Source organism: Hibiscus syriacus, unplaced genomic scaffold, assembly GCF_006381635.1.
Source record: "Hibiscus syriacus cultivar Baekdansim isolate YM2019G1 unplaced genomic scaffold, ASM638163v2 tig00110388_pilon, whole genome shotgun sequence".
Classification (NCBI taxonomy): Eukaryota; Viridiplantae; Streptophyta; class Magnoliopsida; order Malvales; family Malvaceae; genus Hibiscus; species Hibiscus syriacus.
Genome location: NW_024062718.1, coordinates 79,389 through 103,114, shown reverse-complemented (window position 1 = coordinate 103,114; position 23,726 = coordinate 79,389). Strand labels below are relative to the sequence as shown.

At 35.3% G+C, this 23,726-nt stretch overlaps 3 protein-coding genes and 1 pseudogene across 4 annotated transcripts; 2 read left to right on the top strand and 2 right to left on the bottom strand.

The window, feature by feature from the left end:
- Positions 1 to 109: 109 nt before the first annotated feature.
- Positions 110 to 3,310, bottom strand: LOC120123038 (annotated as a pseudogene).
- A 3,340-nt stretch (positions 3,311 to 6,650) lies between these two features.
- Positions 6,651 to 9,256, bottom strand: LOC120123013 (B2 protein-like). 2 transcript variants are annotated; one of them, XR_005516148.1, is made up of 6 exons: positions 9,132 to 9,256; positions 8,001 to 8,572; positions 7,815 to 7,914; positions 7,310 to 7,393; positions 7,101 to 7,211; positions 6,651 to 6,973 (listed from the first exon to the last, which is right to left on the bottom strand). XR_005516148.1 is itself a non-coding variant. In XM_039142035.1 (6 exons), the coding sequence occupies exons 2-6, from the start codon at positions 8,560 to 8,562 to the stop codon at positions 6,929 to 6,931; spliced, it is 906 nt and encodes a 301-aa protein (XP_038997966.1). In that variant the 5' UTR covers positions 8,563 to 8,572; positions 9,132 to 9,256; the 3' UTR covers positions 6,651 to 6,928. The 2 variants fall into 2 exon arrangements, 1 of the variants encoding a protein (XP_038997966.1); XM_039142035.1 differs by having other exon boundaries at positions 7,811 to 7,914.
- Positions 9,257 to 13,457: 4,201 nt separating this feature from the next.
- Positions 13,458 to 14,459, top strand: LOC120123037. Its single transcript, XM_039142051.1, has one exon. The coding sequence runs from the start codon at positions 13,458 to 13,460 to the stop codon at positions 14,457 to 14,459; it is 1,002 nt and encodes a 333-aa protein (XP_038997982.1).
- A 941-nt stretch (positions 14,460 to 15,400) lies between these two features.
- LOC120123036 lies at positions 15,401 to 16,027 on the top strand. The gene has a single exon (XM_039142050.1). The coding sequence runs from the start codon at positions 15,401 to 15,403 to the stop codon at positions 16,025 to 16,027; it is 627 nt and encodes a 208-aa protein (XP_038997981.1).
- The last annotated feature ends 7,699 nt before the right edge of the window (positions 16,028 to 23,726 follow it).

Sequence of the window (23,726 nt, the reverse complement as noted above, 5' to 3'; positions counted from 1 at the left end):
GAATCCCCCTTAGGTTCCAAATACCTTGCACCTTTTCAGTTTGGACGTTTGCAGCCGAGAAGGAGCCACATCATTGGAAAATATAATTCATGATCGGACAATAATCGGCTCATTCTGCAACCTTGCGTGGTGAAAATAATTCGGAAAGTGCAATGTTGTTATCGGATGAGAGGTGACTTACAGCTTTGGCCACAATCTCAGTAATGTGTGGGATATCAACTGTGATCTCGAATAACACCCATGCCCATTTGTCGCTGTTATGTGATCTGCTATGTAAGAGATACCGGTTTTCTGAAATCTAGTGGCTTCCATCCAGGTTTTTCCACCATCAATCGATACATCTACTCGTTCGATTCCACGGCTGCCTCCTGCCACTGCATATCCCCTGATTGTTACCTGCATCACATTTTGACACCTTATAAACGTATTTACACACGCGGAATTTATAAAGCTATGCTCGCAAGCGGAACAAACCTTTCCAGGTTTCATTGGCTGCACATCTTCCAAAGAACAAATCACAGACTGCCAACAATGAATTAAACCAATATTAGTCGGGACATTCAAGCAAATTCAGTTTGTAGTACAAGAGAACCACAGCATCAAACATCGGTTCTTGATGCATAGAATCCTCCCAACTGATTCAGAACCAACTGAAACTACTATGTAAAAGAAGTTTCTCGGAATCCTAATGTGTGTCAAATCATAGTCTTCGTAGTTATTCGGATTACTGGAAGACTTGGAAGTAAAGGTGGTAAATATCCTGCATTAAGACATTAACATGCAATTTAAGAGTAAACCAATCTAAGCAAAATCTAGTGAACACCTGAACTGGGGAATCCATTTGTGGCTTCCTCGTATTCCAGTCGATGTTACCCCAATCTACAGATGGTGGGAACATCTTGTAGTCCTTTTGCATGAAAAAACCCTACAACGTTGTAAAATGAAACCAATCAGATGGCAATACAGAGCAATAAATCAGTTTTAAAATGAAGTTGAAACATCCTTCAACCTGGAATTCTTCTGCTATTATATTGATAGAATCCAGCCACTTGACGGAATGACCGCCTATAACACATGGCACAATTACTCTCAATGGGAAACCATGATCCCTGTTGAGAGGCTTTGGCATGATAGCAGATAATAAATAAGTTGCATTATGAGGTGAAAACAAAGGAATACTTAACCGAGATAAAGAAGTTGCATCATCATCAATGCCGATTGTCGAAACATCAACGATCATGAAGAGAGTTGGTAGTGCCAAGTCATGTTGGACTAACCAAGTTATTGCTTAGCATTCTTATTGAGTTTGGGGTTTTTTTGTACAGTTCATTTTCGTTGTGGGTTTTTGGGGTTCCGGTTATTCGCTACAAATTTTCGTATAGTCCGACTTTCTTTTGTCAACAAGGACTCTGATGGCTTCACTGTTTTCAGGCTTTCAGGTTCATGTTCATTTTGCCACCACCGATCATGAAAGTTAGCAAAAGTAAATTGTAGAAAAGAATACCATCATATGAGAGAAGTTTACTTACTTCTCCATTAATCTCATAAGCAAGTAAAACATCTGCTTCAGGGTTTGTGGCCGTAGTAAGCGGAATCGATGCCTTGTACGGACCACCATTCTCCTCCTACGTTTATTTCAAAGGCAGAATAAGGAATGATGTTCTCGTATTGACAGAAACAGCCATTGAATGGCAGAAAAGTTAAGAGTGAATTTCGAGAGGCCAAATTTACTACCTTACACTTATCAATGCTCACAAATTCAACGTGTTTCCCACCAGACCGAGTGCAACTGGTTAACTTTGGTATTCCAATGAGTTCAAAAACATCAGCCAATTTGGCACCCCCCTCCCAAGACAGCTGAAATTTCATAAAGACGATATAAAACTAAATGTAATAGAACATCTATACAGTAATATGAAGTGTGATTATGGATACAAAAAATTTGAGAACATACAATGAAAAGTTTCTTATATTTTAGGAGGAAATCATGAAGAAATAAAGCTGACTCTTTCAATCACAATTCCATATGCAAGTCATTGCACAAGTGCATACAAATGAAATATAAATTTGACAAACTCATTGCAAGTTCGAGATGCATAAAACAAACCGTTTCCAATAGAAGAAACATCCCAGCCAACTCCTCTTACTTCTCTGGTTTTGCTCATGGCAGTTCTCCTATTACCCGCACACTGAATAAATCACCAAAGCAAATCAGTAAACAAATGCAATGATCATAGTGCTACATAGTCCAACAGAATCTATGGAACAAATCATAACTGTAAAGTGGCAGTGACATTGTATTTTAGCAGCATCCTGTTAGTGACAAACAGAAACTTTCATTTCATTCTTCCAAAGGCAGAATAACATATCGAACAATATAATCAAGGAAGGAACATACACTGAATTGATGCAATAAGCAATGCTATCACTATCACTCACCTGACATCTCTCATATAAAGCGTTTTGGGAGTTTCAATCAAACCACTTATATCAACACAATATCTGCTTTTCTAAAACAAATGCTTGAAGTCAGTAACAATCCCCAAGAGAAGTAACCAAATTCAAAAGTTCAAGCAAGTGATAGCATGGAACAAAGAACAAGTATATAACCTCTCAATGTCATCAACTACAGGGATTGGTCCATGGTTTCTCTTGTAAAACAACTCTACCGGAGTCACATAAGAGGAAACTAAAGCGGAAAGCGGTGGCTCGGCATTAAAAGGCTCCTGCACCAAAGATGCCTATAACAAGAGGAATTACTCATTGAAAATCTAATCCATGAATAATATAACCTACAAAGTCATGCCTTTCAGGTAGCAATGGAAAATTTAAGGAGGAAAAAGGCAATCCTTTGGATTAAAGGAGGCATTTTGGACCTTGCCCAAATCAGTTCAATAGGCAAAGAAACAGCTTCATCTTGTTAGCAATTTGGACACCATTTTTTTCTCATGCAAATTGAATAAAGAACTACAATAAACTATAACATAATGAATCGGGCTTTCACTGGTTATTAACATCAATACTTACTAAATCAACCCATTAACAAAAGTCCCTGTTCTCTCCAAGTAAAAAAGATAATGAAATTGAATGATCTAATGTAATGAGTGATTAAACAACACAAAAGAATTGACTTGCCTTGGCGTTGATTTGAAGACAAGGATGGCAGGGCGGTTCTAGTGAATAATCAGAAGGGCCACTTATTGCTGGCATTCTCGCTGTCCTATTCTTCTACTAGAATGCGATCGATGATACGAACCGAAGCTATCGAAGTTTATATATATATAGGCTACGGAGAAACTACAGTCTCTGTGCCTGCTGGCTTTTTAGCGTGGTTCCCTAACTGCTTTGGTGATGACGAGGCTACAACTACAAAGGGAATGGACCCATCCACCGTAGAGTAGGACCCACTTCAACAAACGAAGATAAAGCTTTGATTTTTTCCTATTTGTACAAAATTACAAATTGTGTTCTTATTTTTAAGCTTGAATGGGAAAGAAAGTTTTGGAAGTAAATAGGGTCTTCCATTTTCATGGAATCCACAGAAATAACGCCCCCTGTTTTACAAGGTCGATAGTTGTTATTTTATCAAATAAATATGATTTGAAATTTTATCAAATAATTTATGTTAATTTGAATAAATTTGTTTAAATTATAATATTATTTAATTATATTTAAGAATAAACAGATTTGCAGAAGTTTATAAAAATATAAAGTATATTAATTATTTAAATTAGATGATTAATCTAATCTAATCTAAATGAAAGAAATATTGTTGTTGAAAAAAAAGATGGTGAAAAATTAATTAAGGAAATAAAAGTTGACACGATATATATATATATATTGTTGTATTATCAGTTCCAATGTTTCATCTTGACTGTACTAGATCGACCTACGTCTCATACTTGACTTTGATAATTGAGTCTTCTAGTGAAAATTTTTACTATACATAAGGACTCGAATATCAGATTATTTACTACTTGAATTAATCTTGTAGATAAAGTTGATAATATTTGACATTGAATATGAGCAACCTTAGAAAACGTAATCCATAAGATAGTATATATATAGTCAGCTTAATGGCGTTCTCTACTTCTATCTAAATCCACAAGATGCAGCAGCCTCTATCGTTTTCCATTTTCTTCTTCTTCTTCCTTGGATTTGCTTATGCAGGTAAACAAAAGCTATATTTTCTTTCTTTTTTCCTCTTCTTTGGCTTTGCATAATCTTGCTTTCAAGTGTAAGACATTCTTCTTTTATTCACAGATTATCTTTAGAATTCTGACTTTGAGTTCCTGCCAAAGAACGTGACCAGGGATTTAAATAGTGTTCGCAGTCACGTTTTCGGTCGCGTCGCATTTATCATAGTTGCTGACATAACGAATGTTATTGTGGGTATCGCAGTCGTGAATTTTTTTAAATGTCGCACAACTTACCCTAAAATGATTAAATTAAATATAATTAAAATAAAATTATAAAAATTAAATTGTAAAAATTTAGATTACTGAAATTAAGACTAAATTAAATAAAAATTTACACTTGCATTTTAAACTATGGGTTAAATTACAAATTCTAAAAATGAGAGTGATGTCAACTTAATATATTCTTTAAAATTATATTTTAAAAATTATTTTAAAAAATAAAAGAAATAAATCAACTCACCCTCCCCTTCCCCTTCTCCGACCTTTCATTGTCTAAAAAAAGTTCTTTTTCTCTCAACTCTCCCCTCTCCCTTTCTCCTCCCCTATATTTCATATTCTGAAACAAAAAAAAAATTCTGCTTTCACTCTCCCCTTCCCCTTCTCCGACCTTTCATTGTTTAAAAAAAGTTCTTTTTCTCTCAACTCTCCCCTCCCCCCTCCTCCTCCCCCCTCCTCCCCGACTTTTCATTTTTTAAAACAAAGAAAAAATTGCAGTTAGAATAATGCTTATAGTGTCCCGTAATCGGTGCAATTTACTATTACCCGTTAAATTGCGGGCACGACATACCGCTATTGGTGTAAATCCGTTACTCACCGCAAAAACATGAAAACCAGTTTCAGACGGCAGCGTTACCACAATATCACGATCGCTATCACATTTTCGGTCTGTAATTTAAAACCCTAAATGTGAACAGCAGTGTGGCATTCGTTTTGCTCAATGAAACAACACAATCTCTAGATGGACATTCCAAGGGACAGTTCAGTATATAATTGCTGGTACAACTGTTATATATTTGAAAACGGAAAAATAACTACAACACTAACATAAAATATGACATGCATAAGAAATAAGATTTAATCTTGTTAGGTCTTGCCTACCTCCATGGCGAAAGAACAATAATTCACTATAAATGTAGATAATACAAAAAATATCACATGTATCTCAAAACATTGTATATCCCAAAAACTCTAACTATCTCTGCAACATAAACTTCAAAAGTTATAGAGATCCAAAAAATGATTACATCTCTCCAAAATGATTTTTTCTCACATAATTTTAAAGATTAAACATTATCTCTATTTATAGAATCAAATATTTGGTCACCAATAATTCTTATTCCATAAAAATTATTGACTAAAATAAATATTTACTTTATTAAATAAATCTAATTACCAAATAATGTCAAATTAGTTATTTATCCAACAAGCTATTTTGTTCATTGTGTGCAATCTTGATTATTCTTCACGAGACCTCTTTCACTTGAATGACAGGGCGTATATTAAGAAGAAAGGAAGAAACAATGTCACCGTAGATGACCTTGTGCATTAGATCACCCCAAAAGGCAGAGGTAGGAATCTATTTCCCCCCTTCATTATACCTTGATATATATATGATTTGGTTAAATCCTTGCTTATGCAGCTTCTGTTCCCGACTCCATAAAGGCCGACGAGCTCTTGCAAAAAATTCGTAAATCTCTCACGTCCGCTGCTCTTTGATCATCAGCATGCTTTGCATGTAGCAAAGACGAGGTAAAGCAACAGAGCCATTAATACATGCTTGACGATTTCAATGGAAGAACTTCTTAGGGTTTGGCTTTACTCGCACGTCTTGTTTAAGGCGCTGTCATTCATTTGAAATAGCTGAATACTATTAGGCCAAAGGAATGATCAGTGTGCGCAGCAAGTTGGATAAAACTATGTTTATCCATTATAGATGTTTATATTCGTCCGCTATCATATCTATTCTTTATTGCTGTCAGCTTCCGGGTTTAAGTTTATTATTGCTCCTTGAGCCGGCTGGCCTTATGAATGATAAGACAGTGGTCGTTTAAACGAGCATTTGCCATGAATACTTAACTAGACCATCTCGATATTATGTTGAGCTTAAGCTTAAGTCGACATCAGAAAGCTTTGTTAAACTTCCACTCTTCATCCATAGACATTGCATGCAATAGGAGATTTAAGAAATATAACTTGCGATTGCATGTTTACCCCAACAATATCGACAACAAAATTGTAGCAACCGGACTTGCCATCTCTCCGGAATTCATATTGGTTCTGTCATGTTTTTTTCCTTGTTACATTTTAGAGATTCGCATAACCAAATAGAACCCGCCTCTACAAGGTTGATTACCATGCACCTTAGGAGATATGTCAAGAATATGGTCTACGGGGGTTTGAGAATTCCCAGATTCCATAGCAACAGAAAGAAGATAGGAGATGGCCATAATAAGCACAAACGAGTATCAAGGCCTTCATTTATTGACTTCTAACATTACACATAATCATATCATTCTCTACCACATCTTACAATTCTATCTAGAGGGTTTTTGATTCATAGATTATAATGCAAAATGGTTTTACAAAGCACTAATGCATTTTTATTCAACTGGCCAATGTCATTTCTCACTTACGCCTACAGCTAGAGCGCTCTATGGAAAGTCCTTGAAAAGCGGACAGCTGATTTGCACCACAAACCCTACTACAGTTGCACTCAGCTAACATTTCGCTTATGGAGAGCCTTCTTGTTCGCAAAGGTCTAATAGATCCAAAGTCTGAAAGAGTTCAATACAAAATATTCGTTAGCTTTGGATAAAAGAATTCCATTATTAAGTAAAATTACATTAATTATATTAGCAATAGAATAAAATGTTATGGCAAACTTATAATTGTTTGTCATACCTCAGGAACTGAGAGCTCTAGACGAAACTTAGGACCATCATAGTGGTGCAAAACTGGCCTAAAAGCATCCTCTTCCAATGCTTTGCAGAGTTTCCTAATACGGATTCTCACCTATGTATTAGGGCAAAAAATTAAAAGGGTTTGGATTAGTGCAATCTTCCATGAAAATAGACAATACAGTTCATACAAATGATAAACCCGAACTTCACCTGAGAAGGAAACCTTGACTCGCCTTTACACTTTTTGTCTTCCCAAGCAGTTGGATCAATGTTAGAACCCCCAAAGCTTGCTGCCTGTTCATATAAAGACAGCATAAAGGATCACAATTCTTATCAAATCTATTTCTTCTATGATACATAAATTGGCCCCGAATGTCCAATCACTACAATATTACAAACTCCATACATCCAAGGCCTTTCTCTTCCTTTTGGCCTTTGGGACTGAAGTGGAAGTGAAGGTTGCTGGAGAGATCGATGTCATGGTTATAAAGCATCATTGATTAATCTTATTGACTTTCACATAAATCACTAGAAATAACATAATTATAACTTGCTCAAAAAGAATCTTAATCAAGCAAAAGCTGGGCAAATGCAAACATTCGGAGAAAGAAACTTCAATAGGTGAAGAGCAACACATTGCCTAATCAACCAAAAGCATGAAGCATTACAGAGTAAATGAAAGGAATGCTAGATGAGAATGAAGTGGTTAACCAACCTCAAAATACCATGCAATTGATGAGTAGTGTAGTTATAGAGAAAGAGAGGCAAGCCAGGTGTAATTGCCCGAACAGAATCCCTGTATCTTGGTGGTAAACCTATTAAATGAGATAACAGCAACTTGTAAGGACTAAGAATTCCCACCTAATAATGAACTGACGATTACATCTACGAGAAGTCTTACCAAACAACTGGCGCTTTAAATCTTCCTGCATTGTATCATTGTTACAAACAAAGATGTAACCTCCAAGCACTTCATTTCTCGGGAGTGTCTCGGAAGCAGACAAAGTCCTGAATCTTTTATCAACAGCATTGTTAGCATTGCTGTTGCTATTGTTGGCGATGCTATTATAATTGATGTTTTTGTTGGTATGATTGTTGCCCAAATATTTGTTGCCGGCCAGGTTTCCAAGGCTGTTGCTGTTGTTTTTCTGGTAAACAGCATTCGTATTGTAAATACCATTTTGGAAGGAACTGTTGCTTACGTTATCTCCAATCTTGGAGTTCAGGTTCAACATATTAAAGTTAAGGTTCTCAAATTTGTTTTCTTCTTGGAACCCAAATTTATCCCTTATCCTCATTTCAGCTGGTCCCTTTGAAAGATCTAGATTGTTCATCCGCTCACCCTTTGTCCTCGTCTGTTCAGCCAACTTTGATGCCGCCATCAACCATTTGTGATCCTCTGCAACTTTCGACTGTCCCCGGAGGTCATCTCCCAACTGCCAAAAGTTATTAATGCTCTCCATGCTGCAAATCCTAATAAGAGAGGACAATACAAATTGTAAAGAACTCTTCAAAAGAAGATATAGAAACAAATAAAAAAAACTAAGCAAACATGAGAAAAAAATGAAGGTAGTGATTCATCGCTTGATTCTGTTTATGTCTCAAGATTTTCCCAACTAACACTTCTAAAATCAAGAAAAAGAAATCTTAAACAGTCAATATCCACTCATTTCTATCCAAGAACACACATAAATCCAAGAGAATTGAACCGGCGTTCGATCCAAAGAGAAAAAGATCCACTCACCAAACAAGCAACACTTGAAAATTCACATATCTTTAACATTTCCTCCAAAAAAAAAAACTTCAGAAATCCTAAAACTCAGGAGTCAACTGCACTTGACTCGAAAAGCAACCAACATTTCTCCAAATCCGAACACAACACAAAAAAAATTAAGCTCAAAAAAGAAAACTCGCACATATAATCAACTTAAAAACAAGATCCACAAAATCAAAATCACAAAAACTATTTTTAAAAAAATTAAAATAATGTTCATAATTAACAAAGAACTAAACAAAGAGATGTGAACTTTACCAATTAGGAAGAGTAGGACTTCTTTCGCCTGAACTAAGACTGACTCAAATGATTTAGAAGCCAAATTTAAGAACCATAGATTTGGGGATCCTATGAAGAAAGAGAGTACCTTTATCCTTTTATTTATGGCTTGCTGCTATGCTGTGAACTGGATTTTTATTGCATTTATATAGATCCATTTGACGATAATGCCCCTTGATAGTTCTAGAATTTTCAGGCTTTTTGTCCCATTATTTTTAAAAAAAGATAAATTATACTATGAACTTTAATTTCTCTTTATTATATTTTTATTTTTTAATTTATTCACTAAATAATCAACATAAGTTGAACTAAAATAAAATAAAGAGAAAAAAGTAAAAAATATGAAGAAAATAAATATACAAATATTGTTCACAAAGAATATACGCTCATAATGCGTGTCAAGATGCATATTTGAATGAGTCTAACGGCGTCAACAATACCCATGTATTGATTAGCCATATCTTTTACACTGAATTATTGCACGTTTAAAACATTATATTTAAACACTTAAGAATGCCTCGTATTTACATGATATGGGATTTGAGAAGCTATAAACATGTTGACTTTTAAGTTATCGAAGACATGTCACATGAACTTAATCAAACTAATGTCAATACGACAGTCAAGAATATTTTTTTGTACTAAGATTCTGATAATTTCAAAATACAACAAATGACATAATTTAAGAATTGATCTTACCAAGTTCAAGACATGTCATTGATAACTCAAAATCAACATTTTTTGCCATTAGCTTCTCAAATCTCACATTGTTTAGATATGATTTTTTTTCAAATATTTAAACATAATCTTTTAAACATGTATTAATGGAGTGATTGAATATATATATATTCTTCCAGTAAGTTTTGAAAATCTACTAATTCCAATAAATCTTTCTCACTTTCAAGGTTGATCTTGCAGCAACGCTAGCCACCAAATCAAGTTTGTCTCCTGCCTCTGCGGTTGGAAATCTCCTAATAAGGACATATATCTTTCCCAAAAGAGACAAGCATGTTGTGCCATGTACACCAAAAAGAGCATGCAATCCCAAAATGTTATTGTCCTTATGATGAGCTTGTAGATCAATCTTTTGACCTCTGGGTTTGACAAGTAATCTCCATTAATATCCAGACTAGCCAGGCGGCTTGTCTCTATCTAACCTGGCTGAAACGTAAGTTGAGCCTATTACTCTCGAGTTTGGACAATCTAATTTTAAGGAAGAAAAGAAATGGAGAATCCTCGACGCATTTTCCTCAACCCTCCCTCGTTGATTAACCTTCAGCATCAGTGGGTCCTCCTGCTTCTTCTCTAGTGGTGTCTTCAACTTGCCCCTTGGATCTTTCATATGCTTCTAGTAAGTATTACCAACAAACATTCAAGACAAACGGGCAATGAATAGCCAACAAACATATAAATAAAGGAAGATGAAAGCAACAAACCACATGAACGAGAGAACAGCCTTCATTTTTTAATTTCTTTGATATACACTCCAGTGCATGCTTGGCAACATCCTGTTCAGCAGTTCTTTTATTTGAAAAGGTGTTCTCAGAAGTATACACAGTTGACTGAAACTTTCGTGCAGGCATAGGTCCTTCATTAAAATACACTGGAAGTCGCATGGATGATTGTTGTGTAAATTTTTGTAACCGATTCTTATACATAAATACATAATGGGTCCTGTAGGTCCTAAACAAAATCAAGCATGAATTAGTTAGGGATTTGGACTTTCATATTAGTTAAAAAGAAGGCAAAGACAGAAAATATGGCTTACAAGCGAGCCAAAAAATAAAATAAACTGTTCAACAGCCAACATGAACTCAACCAAGAAAATATCAGAGAAAAATTATCCATAGTCCATACACTAGTTCTGTCAACAGCGTTATGCACACTTTAAGCGCTAAGATCTCTATATATCCTAAGGTGCAAGGTGCAGCAAGAAAGCAGTCACCTGAGTAAAGCACTAGTTCTGTTGACAGCGATTTCAATTCTAAAATGCCAACTCTCTAATCTTTCTAAACCTGCTAGTGCTATTGCAACCTATGACTTCCGCTCTAATTCTACCTTCATAATCTCCTTTACGCGTGTAGGAATTAATGTTATTATTTGCCACTTGAATCAAACTTTATATCCTCTCCTAGGCCTTTTCCATCCTAGATCAAAATAATGCTACCTATTGTGGCAGAAAGTGTGATAGCCAAAATAGGATTAGGCTCCTCCATGGCATCAAGTAACCATACATGAACGAAATTTCATAGAATCAGAAACCAGGGATTTAAAAAGCGGTCCGCGACCGCAATAACGCCCTCTATATAGCGAAACAATACCGTCCGATTCCGCTATTGCATGACTGTGATACCTGCAATCACTACAATAGCACCCACTAGAGGCACATAAAGTAAAAGAAGAAAATAAAACTCATTGTTACCAATTAAGTTATTAAATATTTCAAACAATTTCCATTTTGTAATTGGGGCAAAACGCAGTAGAAAAAGGCATATTTCCTTATGGAGACCTTCCACAAAAAAAGTCCATTTTGGGAGCATTGCCCGTTCCCCCTTCCAACCAATCCCTTGACCCTCCATGTGAATAGCCAAAAAGAAAATAATACCGCTCCCCTTCAATGATAGAAAGTCAATGTTTTCAATTTTAATGAAAATGCACAAAGCGCTTTCCACAAGGTATCATTGCTTAAAGACCTGAAACAAGATTCGCTTTTAAAGAATAGCCAAAAAAATCCATTTTATAACTTCTCAAGTAGGTTCAGATTATCAACAAGTTTGGAAGAGGATCCCTTGAAGTTTTACTGTAACATTGAAAACTTTAAATTAAATATTCCAATATTTTTATATCTCCAACTTATCAAACCTGCATGTCAAAGAAATTCACCAAAAAGTCCATTTAACGAAAAGCAACCATGAAATGTAAAACCCGCATTTCTAAATCCTTTCGCTTTTATTATTTTGTATTTTCTATTGCAATCAGAACATCAAACTCTAAAACCCTAGAAAATTCTTTTTGCATGTATGAACCAAAACTTGACTTTTCTACAGCCAAAAAAGACAAATGAATTACCATACTTACTAGAAGCAGATGAAAGATCAAGAGGCAAGCTGAAGACACCGCCAGAGAAGAAGCAGGAAGACCCACCGATGCTGATGGTTAATCGACGAGGGAGGGTTGAGGAAAATGCGTTAGGGATTCTCCATTTTTTCTTCTTCTTCAAAGTCAGGTTGTCTAAACTTGAGAGTAGTAATCTTAACTTACTTTTCAGACAGAGTAGATAGAGACAGACTTCTTGGCTGGATATTAATAAAGATTATTTGCCAAACCTAGAGGTCAAAAGATTGATGTACGAGCCCATCAGAAGGATGATAACAGCTAGAGATATGCATGCTATTTGTCTTTATTAGGAGATTTCCAATTGCACAGGCAGAAGATAAACATGATTTGGTGACTGATATTGCTGCAAGATCAACCTTGACATTGAGAAGGTTTATTGGAATTAGCATATTTTCGAGATTCACAGGAAGAAAAAAGATTTTCAATTTTTATTTTAGCATCCTTGATGCCTAGATTGTTTTCTCTCTGCTCGAAGCCTTTCAAAAAGGCTTATTAGAGGAAGTAATTGGACGGTTGGATTTCAATTTGAATTTGAGTTGTTTCTAGTTTATGTTGTGTAGAATATTTAGGGCTTACACTATTCAAGTTTAATTTTAGATTTGGTTCTCCTAATGATATTCTCGTTTAATTAGAGTGATATATATTTTATCATGAAACACTCCATTAAAAGATTGTAAACACCATTTTTACCTTGATCTAGTTGATTCCCTGCTTCAATTAGCACCTGCAACAGCCCCTCATCCACCACAATAAATTCCTGCAGCTTCCACCAACAACAGCTGGTCCTCTACAGCAACCACACATGCAAAGAAAAAGGAAAAATCATCTTTGATTCTTCATGTAAACTGGGACTATAAAAACCCCATAACAAAATGTAAAACACACAGAAAAAAATAAAGATAAATAAAGGAGAAATCTAGCAAAATACACAAAGAAAGTCAAAAATAAAAAGTTCTACAAAGGTTATTTCTACATTTGATTTTATTTTTTCAGCTTTATATTCTATTTTTATTTATTTTCAAAAAAAAGTAAGTTAAATAGATAAATAAATAAAACACAAAATATGATTATCTAATAATAATTTTTTAATTAATCGATAACATATATACTTAAAGGAGAAATTATTGGGGAAGACTAGCAGTGATAATATTTTAGATATTTCCTCTGGCGGGGCGCCGTTTTGTTACCATGCAAGAAGACTTTCGGCCGGTCACTGGGGTGACCCAGGCGATGAAAGAAGAGAGGAAGGTGGAGCGAAAGCATAAAAGATTCCGGTCAACCGAAGAAGATAAAGATTCGGAAGAAGAAGGTCCAAGAAGGTCATGGAGAGATACAATATTAAACTCGTCCATATTCCCGAGAAACGTTAACATCTCGATGGAAGTCGAAACTGAGGATTCATATGAAGAGGAAGAATATGAAGGAGACGATATCCCGACTATCAAGATCCCCCAGGAGTTAAAAGAAAAACTGATGAAACCATGGAGAAAGGCGATCATCATCAAGATTTTGGGTAAAACTGTGGCGTACAAAACCCTCATTAACAGAGTGATAAATCTATGGAAATTGGAAGGTGAGTTCGAATGCATCGATCTTGGATACGGTTTATATGCTATTAAATTTCAGAATATGGTTGATAGAGCAAAGGTCCTTATGGAAGGCCCTTGGAAAATTTTAGACCACTATATCACGGTTCAAAGATGGCGCCCTAACTTTGTGGTAGCTAGCGCAAGTATTCCATCCACAGCGGTCTGGATTCATATCCCGGGTCTCCCAATTGAGTATTTTGAAGAAAATGTTCTGTGCAGTATTGGAAATCTGGTTGGAAAGCCCCTGAAAATTGATTGTCATACAGCTTGGTCAACAAGAGGGCGTTTTGCAAGAATATGTGTGGAAATCGATTTAAATGCTCCTCTTCTGTCAAAATTGCGTATAGGAAATAAGGTTTATAACATTGAATATGAAGGATTGCACTCTATTTGCTTTAAATGTGGTGTTGTAGGTCATAGAGCAACGGAATGTTTAGTAAATCAAAAAGAGTCTCATACGAAAAAGGAACCTAATAGTGAACCACATAATCAAGAGCAACAACAAAAGCAAGAGGATGTGAAGAACTCGAAATTTCATCAGAAAGAAAAAGATGAGACAAAAGATAGATACGGTCCATGGATGCTTGTTCAAAGAAGATAACTTGGGTCAAAATTTAATCCCAAGAATCAAAGAAATAGGTATCAAGAACCAAGTAGAAATAACAGATTTGAAAATCTAGGAAACTATAATGAAGAAGACTTGGATAAGGAAAATGAGGAAAGTAACAAGAATCGGGAAATTAACGCAAACAGTAATAGATCAGGAGGACCAACAAGAGATAAGAACCCATTACATCGTGAATAAAGCAACAAGGGATTCAAGGAAAAAAATTTGGCAGGATGTTCAAATGAAGAAATTTTAAAGACAAATAAGGAAAAATCCCAAGCTTCCGAAACTCATGTTAGGAAAAAAGACGATCAGGGTAAGGCACAAGGAAGCAAATTTAGAGGGGAGGGTAATCAAGATGATGGAATGGGACAAATGACAGAGAAGGAAAAGTGGATCAATAATCAGGGACAATCCTTAATGCAAATAGAAAAAATGCAAGACCAAGAAGACAGACAAAATAAATTGGAAGTGGAAGCCGATTCAGCTGGTCAGGAACATATAGTTACGCTAATTGAGTAGATGGCCATAGAGGCAAACATTAACAACAATAATTCTAAATGAAGCTGATCTCTTGGAATTGTCGAGGTGTTGGAAATAATGATTTTATTAGGAACTGCAAGAAATTGATTCAAGATGTTAACCCATCCATTATTTGTCTGCTGGAAACAAAAGCTAAGATAGGCGCTGGGTCAATACTAGAGAAAAAACTGAAATTCGATACTCATTTTGAGGTCATTGCTCAGGGCCTCCGGGGAGGACTGATTCTTTTGTGGAATACAAGTCTACAGGATGTTACGATTAAATAGCATACTGACCAGGTTATTCATGCCGAAATCCAAGAGAATGGTAAGAAGTGGTTGCTCTCCACCGTGTATGTTCAACCTCATTCGAATAAAAAAGATGAGTTTTGGGAGAATATTTATAACTACGCTATGAACGTAAATCAACCTTGGATGCTGGCTGGAGATTTCAATGACTTCGCTATAATTGATGAAAGAGTTGGTAGTAACTCTGATTGCATAGAATGCATTTTAAAATTTCGGGAACACTGGAATATGTGTAATCTTATGGATGCTGGCTATGTGGGCAGTAAATTTACCTGGACTAGATATATCCATGGGAGAGTCATGCTTCAGGAAAGACTTGATCGATTGCTCCAGAATACTGATATGGTGGAACTTTTTCCAAATCTCAGAGTGATTACTCTAACTAGAGTCTATTCGGACCATAACCCGATCCTGGTTAACGCAAATTTGGAAATCCCTGTCGACAAAGAAAAACGCCCATTCAGATTCGAAGCAGCCTGGCTTACCCATGAAGATTTTAAAGAGATTTTCAGATCAACCTGGGATAAGGAAAAGGATTCACTTGTAAATACAGTAAAAGAGACGAAGAATGCTATTGTTGAATGGAAGGATACAAAGTTTGGTAACATCTTTAAACGCAAGAAAGCACTACTGAAACGCATTCAAGGAATTCAAAGATCTCCAAAATACTTTTATTCTACCTATCTTCAAGAACTGGAAAAACACTTGATGCTGAATATCAACAGGTGCTAAATCAAGAGAAAATCATTTGGCTTCAGAAAGCTAGATTTGACTGGATTTTGAAAGGGGAAAGGAACACTAAGTTCTTTCATCTCACCACAATGGTGAGACGAAGATATAATAAAATAGTGGGTTTATTTATAGGAAATGAATGGGTTACTGATAAACAGACTCTTTGCAATCACGTCTACAAGTACTATAAGGAGCTGTTCACGGGTAAAGAGTATAAACAACTTTCAACAGATTACGATAGATATTTACCCAGATTAAGTGAAGATGACAAGACTGAATTAACCAATCATGCTACAATGGAGGATGTCAGAGAAGCCTTGTTCTCCATGAAGGGATTGAAAGCTCCAGGCCCCGACGACATTCAACCCATTTTTTATAAACAGAACTGGGATACTGTTAAAAATACGTTATGTGACTTTGTTAATACGGCCATGGACCTGGGAAAGATGGATACTGAAATATTGAAAACTTTCCTGGTGCTCATACCTAAGAAGGCTGTTACTGAAAATATTACACAGTTTTGTCTTATAAGCCTGTTGAACACATCTTACAAGATATTTTCCAAGGTTATTGTTCATCGCGTGTGTCCTATGCTACAAAGGTTAATTGGCCCTTATCAAAATAGCTTCCTTAAAAGAAGAAGCACGACAGATAACATTTTGGTTGTACAGGAAGCGGTCCATTCCATGATGAATTTAAAAGGTAGGAAGGGTGCAGTTATAGTAAAAATTGACCTCCAGAAGGCCTACGATAATGTCAGCTGGGAATTCCTTCAAAAAACTCTTCAAGACTTTAATTTTCCTGGAAAACTTATAAAGATCATAATGTTCTGCATTATGTCTAGTACTATCGAGCCATTGTGGAACGGAGAAATCACTGAGAGTTTGAATCCAAAACAGGGCCTTTGTCAGGGTAACCCGCTTTCGTCGTATCTATTTATTCTGGTCATGGAAAGACTTTCTCATATGATTTTGGAGAAAGAAGATAGGGGTCTATGGAAAGCTTTTAAGTGCTCTAGAGGAGGAATTAAACTAAGTCATTTATTTTTTGCTGACGATCTCTTATTGTTTGCAGAAGCTAAATCGGATTAAATGAATATAATTCGAAGCTGTCTTCATGAGTTTAGCCGAGCTGCTGGAGTTGAGGTAAACTTACAAAAATTAAAAATATTTATCTCCCCAAATATTAATTCAAACATGGCTAGAGACTTAAGCAACTTATCCGGTATTCCCCTTACGAATGATTTGGGAACTTATTTGGGAGTTCCAATAATTCATAAGAGGGTCAATGCAGAAACTTATGCTCCTCTTATAGATAAGGTCATGAGGAAACTTGCGGGCTGGAAAGGACGAGTCTTGTCCATGGCGGGGAGAAGAACACTCATCCAATCTGTTTCAAATGCAATACCTATTCATACAATGCAAACAATTATGCTTCCAGTGGCCGTCTGTAAGAAGCTAGACAGTTTAAATGCAAATTTTTTGTGGGGAGGAGACACTAAATATGCGCATAATCACCTTGTTAGCTGGGAAAAAGTTTGCCGAGCTAAGCAAATGGGAGGACTGGGTCTTCGAAAAACTAGAGCCATAAACAATGCCCTTATGGCAAAAAACAGTTGGAAGTTACTCACTAGACAGGAGAATCTTTGGTGCAAAGTTTTCACAAGTAAATATCTTAAGGAGAGGGAGTTCCTAGAGATAGAATCTAGAGGAAATAGTTCTTCAACCTGGAGGGGTCTGTTAAATACGAGGAACTTGCTTAAGAAAGGATGTAAGTGGCAAATCAAATCGGGCACACAGGCTAAGTTCTGGCAGGACTGGTGGGTCAGAAAGGAACCTTTAAAGAATTTATATCCGCTTATGAATAGTCCTAGTAGAGATGAAGTAATTGCAAGTTATATCGATGAGGATAGATCATGGAATATCCAACGAATTCAACATTTTTTATCTGAAGAAACTAGGAAGGAGATTCTAAAGGTTCCGATCCCTATCTTGACCGAATACCTTGAAAAAGATAAAATTACTTGGGGATTATCTAAGGACGGTTTATTCTCAGTTTCTTCAGCTTATCAAGCAGCGTCTAACATGGAAATGGGCGAGCAAAATGGTGAGAATTTAAAGTGGATATGGAAGACTAAAACTAGCGAGAGAATTAAATTCTTTGTGTGGCTATCTTATCTAGACAAACTCAATACAAATGAAGTCAGAAGCAAGAAAAATATGACACAAGATGCAAATTACAAGGATTGCCGAAATGAAATAGAATCTATAAATCACATTCTCCGAAGATGTCCTATAGCTAGAAAAGTCTGGGAAGAACTTAGAGCTAGGGAACATGACAATCAATTCGAGTCGATGGAGTTTAAAGAATTGATGAAAAGAAATTGCACATCAAAGAAGACTGAGATTGATGGTCTAGAATGAGGTATAGTATTTTTAGCAGCCATTTGGGGATTGTGGAAAAACAAAAATGAAAGAGTGTTTAAAGAAGAAAGAATAGATCCATTTAAAGTGACAAGTTATGCAAAACATTTCGCCAAAGATATGGAAAAAGCTCTGACTGTTGTGCAGGGAAGGATGGCAAGTGATCCATGTTGGGTCAAATAGGAAAAACCGCCCGAGGGAAGCTGGCTTTTAAATACAGACGGAGTGTACAAATCTAACACAGGTTTGGCTGCTGCAGGTGGTCTGATCCGAGATAGTAATGGAGAATGGAAGAAGGGATTCATGTTGCGTTTGGGGAATGTGAGTAGCTCGATCGCCGAAATCTGGGGAGCTCGACAAGGCCTCATATTAGCTAAAAATCTGGGATTAAGAAACGTGATTCTTGAGATGGATGCTAAATGGGTGGTGGATTGTTTGAAATGAGAAAGGAGGGAAGAAATGTTGGATAACGATCTGGTCAAGGAGTGCAGAAATATTCTGGAGGAAGGTTGGGTTGTAGAAGTTAGACATATCTGGCGAGAATGAAATAAGTGTGCTGATAAACTAGCTAACCTTGCACTGCTTCAAGAACAAGAAACTTTGTTTCTACAAGAGGCTCCAGTTGAACTACTCGAGTTGTTGAGAGCTGACAAAAATGGTGCAGGAGTTTTGAGACAGTAATTGATTTATGTTCTCACCTTGTATACAAAAAAAAAACACAAAATAGGATAGTTAGAAGTTTTTTGGGTGTTCTGCGTATGAAATAAGGAGAAAGAATATGAGTTTTATGTTTATAAATTTTTTGGGTAAACCATGCGTCAGGTCCCTAGGCTTTGGAGTTCATTACTTTATTCACTTAAAATAAGAAAAATCACGAAATAATCCCTCTAATTTATGAGCCTATTTACACTTTAGTCACTGATTTCCTGTTTTTATTATTATTTCGAAATTAGCTGCTATATTTTCACTTTTTTTATTTTAATCTCTATGTTTTACTTTATTATATATAATCCCTTAATTATTTTTTTATTCACATGAATATATATATATATATATATATATATATATATAATTCATTATGATATTCTGATTAATTAATTATGGTTAAACCACATTATTAATACTTATATTTTATGATATTTCGAATTATATTATCATATTTTTATTAATATTTATTTATTTTTAATATTAAAGAAATGAGTTGTCTTAAAATAACTAGATATCATTTTCTAATAATTTTAATAAATAAATGCCCTATTTATAAAAACCTAAGTATATATATATATATATATATATTAGTTTTTATAAAAATTATGTTAATATTTTTTTCCTTAGAATTATCCGATTAAATATGAAATAACAAGATTGTAAATTAAATTCATATTCGAATTCTTAAATTTCTACTACTAGAGACAATTTATAATCAATGGGTACCAATTTTGGGCGTTGTGAGGGTGTTAATCCTTCCCTAAATGTAACCGATCACGAATCCCTTTTTATTATTAAAACGAATGAATTTTTGGTTATACACAGACCAATTTATCTTTTTAATTATTTTTTCTTAAAAACTCTTTTAAAATATGATTTTCAAGTATTCAAATTACCTAACAAAAAAGGTCAATGACGACTCCAAAACATTTTAATAAAAACCATTTATTTATTCACGTTTTCTTTTTTCGTGCCCGTGCGAAAACCGGTTACGACAGTTTGGCGACTCCGCTGGGGATTAAGCTGGTCAAGCCTTAAATCGATTATATATTGTCTCTATAATTAGAAATTAAGAATTCAGATTTATTTAATTTACGATTTTTTTATTTCTTTTAATTCTTTATTTATTATTTTATTTTATATCCTTATATACTAACATTTATATTTGATTGATTTTCATATATTAGTATTCATTTTTAATGGTTGTTTGTTAAAAGTTAGAGAATTTCCCTTTACACACTGGGCACTGCATTATCATAACATGAGCTAAAACTCCGCTTTATCATATTTAGTATGAATGAGAAACTACTCCCTCGTGTGGTTTTCACCTCCGTATGGGATAGGGGACCATTCTTTGAGCTCACATCTTATGTTTCTCGTGTGGTTTTCACCTCCGTATGGACATAAGAAAGTGTGTTCCTTCGATTTGAACTCAATCTGAAAGTCTGTAATAGACCAGGATTAAGGGTTTGGTAGCCCAAGGGGAACCAACAAAGGATAATTCGATGACCATTTTCACTTTAGAGCCAAACTCAGCATATAATAAATTTAGAATTTAAGTCTAAGTAGAGCTTAACCTGATTAAGTCTCGTAAAGTTAACACATAAGGGAAAATTTATTAAGTTTTTATTTTTACATAATATTACTTTAAGGAATTAGATTGCATGAAGCTAGGATTTTTATGATTATTGCCTATTTTTTTCTATTTATTTTTGTTTTGCATTATATTTTTCATACTATGGTGTTGAATTATGATTGATGTCTATATAGAAAGCTAGAAATATGGAATGAGGAGTTTATGAAGTAAAAGACAATGCAATTGTTTTAAGATGGTATGAGCAATCTCAACTTGTCAAGGGAAATAGTCTATCATATGGATACGTGTCAGATCTGGTTAAATATACACATATCAACATTCGCCAAAATAATTTGGGTGAGTTGAAAGAAATCTGGGAGAAACGGGAAGCCGCGGACAAACATCTATTTTATTAGCTATATGGTGACATTGCTTATCTTTTGGACATTCCTATTGACCGACATTTGTTCAGAGCTCTATCACAGTTTTGGAATCCTGCCTACACTTGATTCACTTTTAGTAAGGTAGATTTGACACCCACTATAGAAGAATATCGAGCTCTTATTCGTTGTCCAATAATCTATGAAGATAAGGTATATATCAAGTCACCAAATATTGCTCCATTTAAGAAGAAAGTGTTTTTATTGACCGGGATGAGTGAAGAATGGGCTACAAGAAATATCAAGAAAAAGGGTGATAATGAATGCATTACTTGGTCAGCCTTGAAAGAAGTAATCTATCGCCATCCAGACAAAAGAAAACATATTGATATGTTGGCATTAGGAATTTATGGATTAATCATTTTCCCGAAGATTTTGGGGCATGTGGATATATCAAATGTAGACATGTTTGAAAGATTAAACAAAAATCCAGATCCAGTTCATGCCATATTAGTTGAAACATTTCATTCCTTGAATTCCTGCAGACGAGAAGGAGAGGGACGTTTTATAGGCTGTGCACCCCTATTATTGGTATGGATTATGAACCATTTTAAACATGAAGAAAGAGCTCCTGGACGGGTATTTTTAGAAGGCTTCTCACCTCTACAAAATTTCATTTCTCGTAAATGGCCTGGAGGTTATGACGAAGGAAAATGGATGAATATCTTTTTAAATCTCGAAGATAATGACGTATTATGACGAGCCTCATGAAATACTTCTTCAAACATAATGTATAAGTGTGAAGAGTACGAATGGGTTCCCTTGCCTGGCATATGGGGTTCCATAGGATATGCACATTTGATGGTCTCTACACAATATAGATCAAGGCAATTTATTCCTGTGACATCAGGTTTATCCGAATCAGAATTTGCATTCAGAAGTGATCAATATAAGGAAAAGATCAGAAAGGTTGTTGAGGCTTGGAAATGGATTCATCAAGTAAATTTATTTACTTTCAGTCAAAAGCTCTCACCCGAATATGAACGATAGAGAATTAATCTAATCAACGACAACATTCCAGTGGTTAATTTTGAGAATGTCCAACCCATCAAAGAACATTTGAGAATTATACTATCTCCATTAGAACTGGCAAAGCAAGACTTTGAGATCGAAAGAAAACAATGGAGAAAAACTCTACAAAAGCTGAAAGAGGAAGTATACCACAAAGAAATTGAGATATACATCCATAAAGGGCGAGCAGATCAAGTTAATAAAGTTGAAAAGCAGCTCAGGATAGATTTCAATTATCTTCAGTCAACCTACCAACGGGTGGTAAGGACTCAGATTGCCGAAGGATCAAGCAAACAAGAGTTGACAAGTCTTAAAAGAAAAGCTGAAGAAGGTAAAGATGAGCTCAAACAAAGCAAACACCAGACCAAGATGATTGCTAAAGAAAAGCAGACATTGGAGCAAAGACTATTGGAAAATCAAGGTCAAAACCAGAGACTAAAAAACAAGATTGAAAGGTTAGAAATTGCACCGCGAGGTCAAAAAAATAACCCAGAAGCTAAAAATTTAAGGAAACAAGGGAATGAATTGGAAGCCAAATTTTAAGATCCTCAAAGAAAGGTGAATCAACTCCCTATTGTCCCTTATAAAGGAATTTTCCAATGGCGCTATCGCTTGGAACGCGCTCAATGCAAATTCAAACAAAGAGATGACCTCATTGCAAAGTATCTGGAGCAAATTCAGGGAGTGACACAATATTTAGTGGACTTGGCATATGAAGCTACCACTTTGAGTGAAGAATTGGAGCCAGAAACCAAAGAAGCTCATAAGGTCTTTGAGTTACTTGAACATATACAACAATTAGGGGAATTTGCTCAGATGTATCTATAATGTTGTACTTGTAAAAGTTTTATAATAAAACTTTGTTTCCAATATAAAAGTTGTTCTAAGGAATCAGTTCATTATCAACACCTTTCTACATACATTCATTTTACATACATTCATTTTTCATACATTAATCATAAGTATTCATTAAGAAAAAATAATAATACGAAAAAGATTTTCAATCGCAGTTATCCTGGCCAAACAAGAAACTCAACACTCGTACGGTACTAGGAAAGCAAGTAAGATAATGGAAGATGATATAAACCATCTCGAGGAACAACATAATAAAGAATAAGTAGAAATGAGAATGAAATTGTAGAAAATTGAGGCCAGTATTGCAAATTCACAAGAAAATATGATGCAGAAAATACAGGATATGCTCAAAAAGCAAGCTACCATTGGAAAAAGTCATGAAAATCCTGTATCTTTTGACCAGGAACCTATATATCCTTTAGGTTTCACACCAGAACTGGTTTATCATCCTGGTATCATTCTTGTGCAAATCCATGCTCACACATCGGCACTTCAAGAGACTAAACCTAATGAAAATCAACAAGTGGATCTCGCGTCTTCAAGCAAAAATCCGCTTATGTCCGATGTGAAGATAAGAGAATTTAATGCTGAGCATCTAATTCCAGATTTGAATGAGTTGAATGAGAAAGAAAAAGCCAATGAAGAATTGACTAGACATATCAAGAGCTTGGAGGAAAGAATAAAAT

What these genes read in the sequence shown, in the direction of transcription:
- LOC120123036 (XM_039142050.1), top strand. Translation starts at nt 15,401, where the DNA reads ATGAACGTAAATCAACCTTGGATGCTGGCTGGAGATTTCAATGACTTC.
- LOC120123037 (XM_039142051.1), top strand. Translation starts at nt 13,458, where the DNA reads ATGCAAGAAGACTTTCGGCCGGTCACTGGGGTGACCCAGGCGATGAAA.
- LOC120123013 (XM_039142035.1), bottom strand. Translation starts at nt 8,562, where the DNA reads ATGGAGAGCATTAATAACTTTTGGCAGTTGGGAGATGACCTCCGGGGA. An exon ending in TTTAAAGCGCCAGTTGTTTG is followed by an intron (nt 7,915 to 8,000) that starts GTAAGACTTCTC and finishes CTCATTTAATAG; the next exon opens with GTTTACCACCAAGATACAGG. An exon ending in TAGAGCTCTCAGTTCCTGAG is followed by an intron (nt 6,974 to 7,100) that starts GTATGACAAACA and finishes GAACTCTTTCAG; the next exon opens with ACTTTGGATCTATTAGACCT.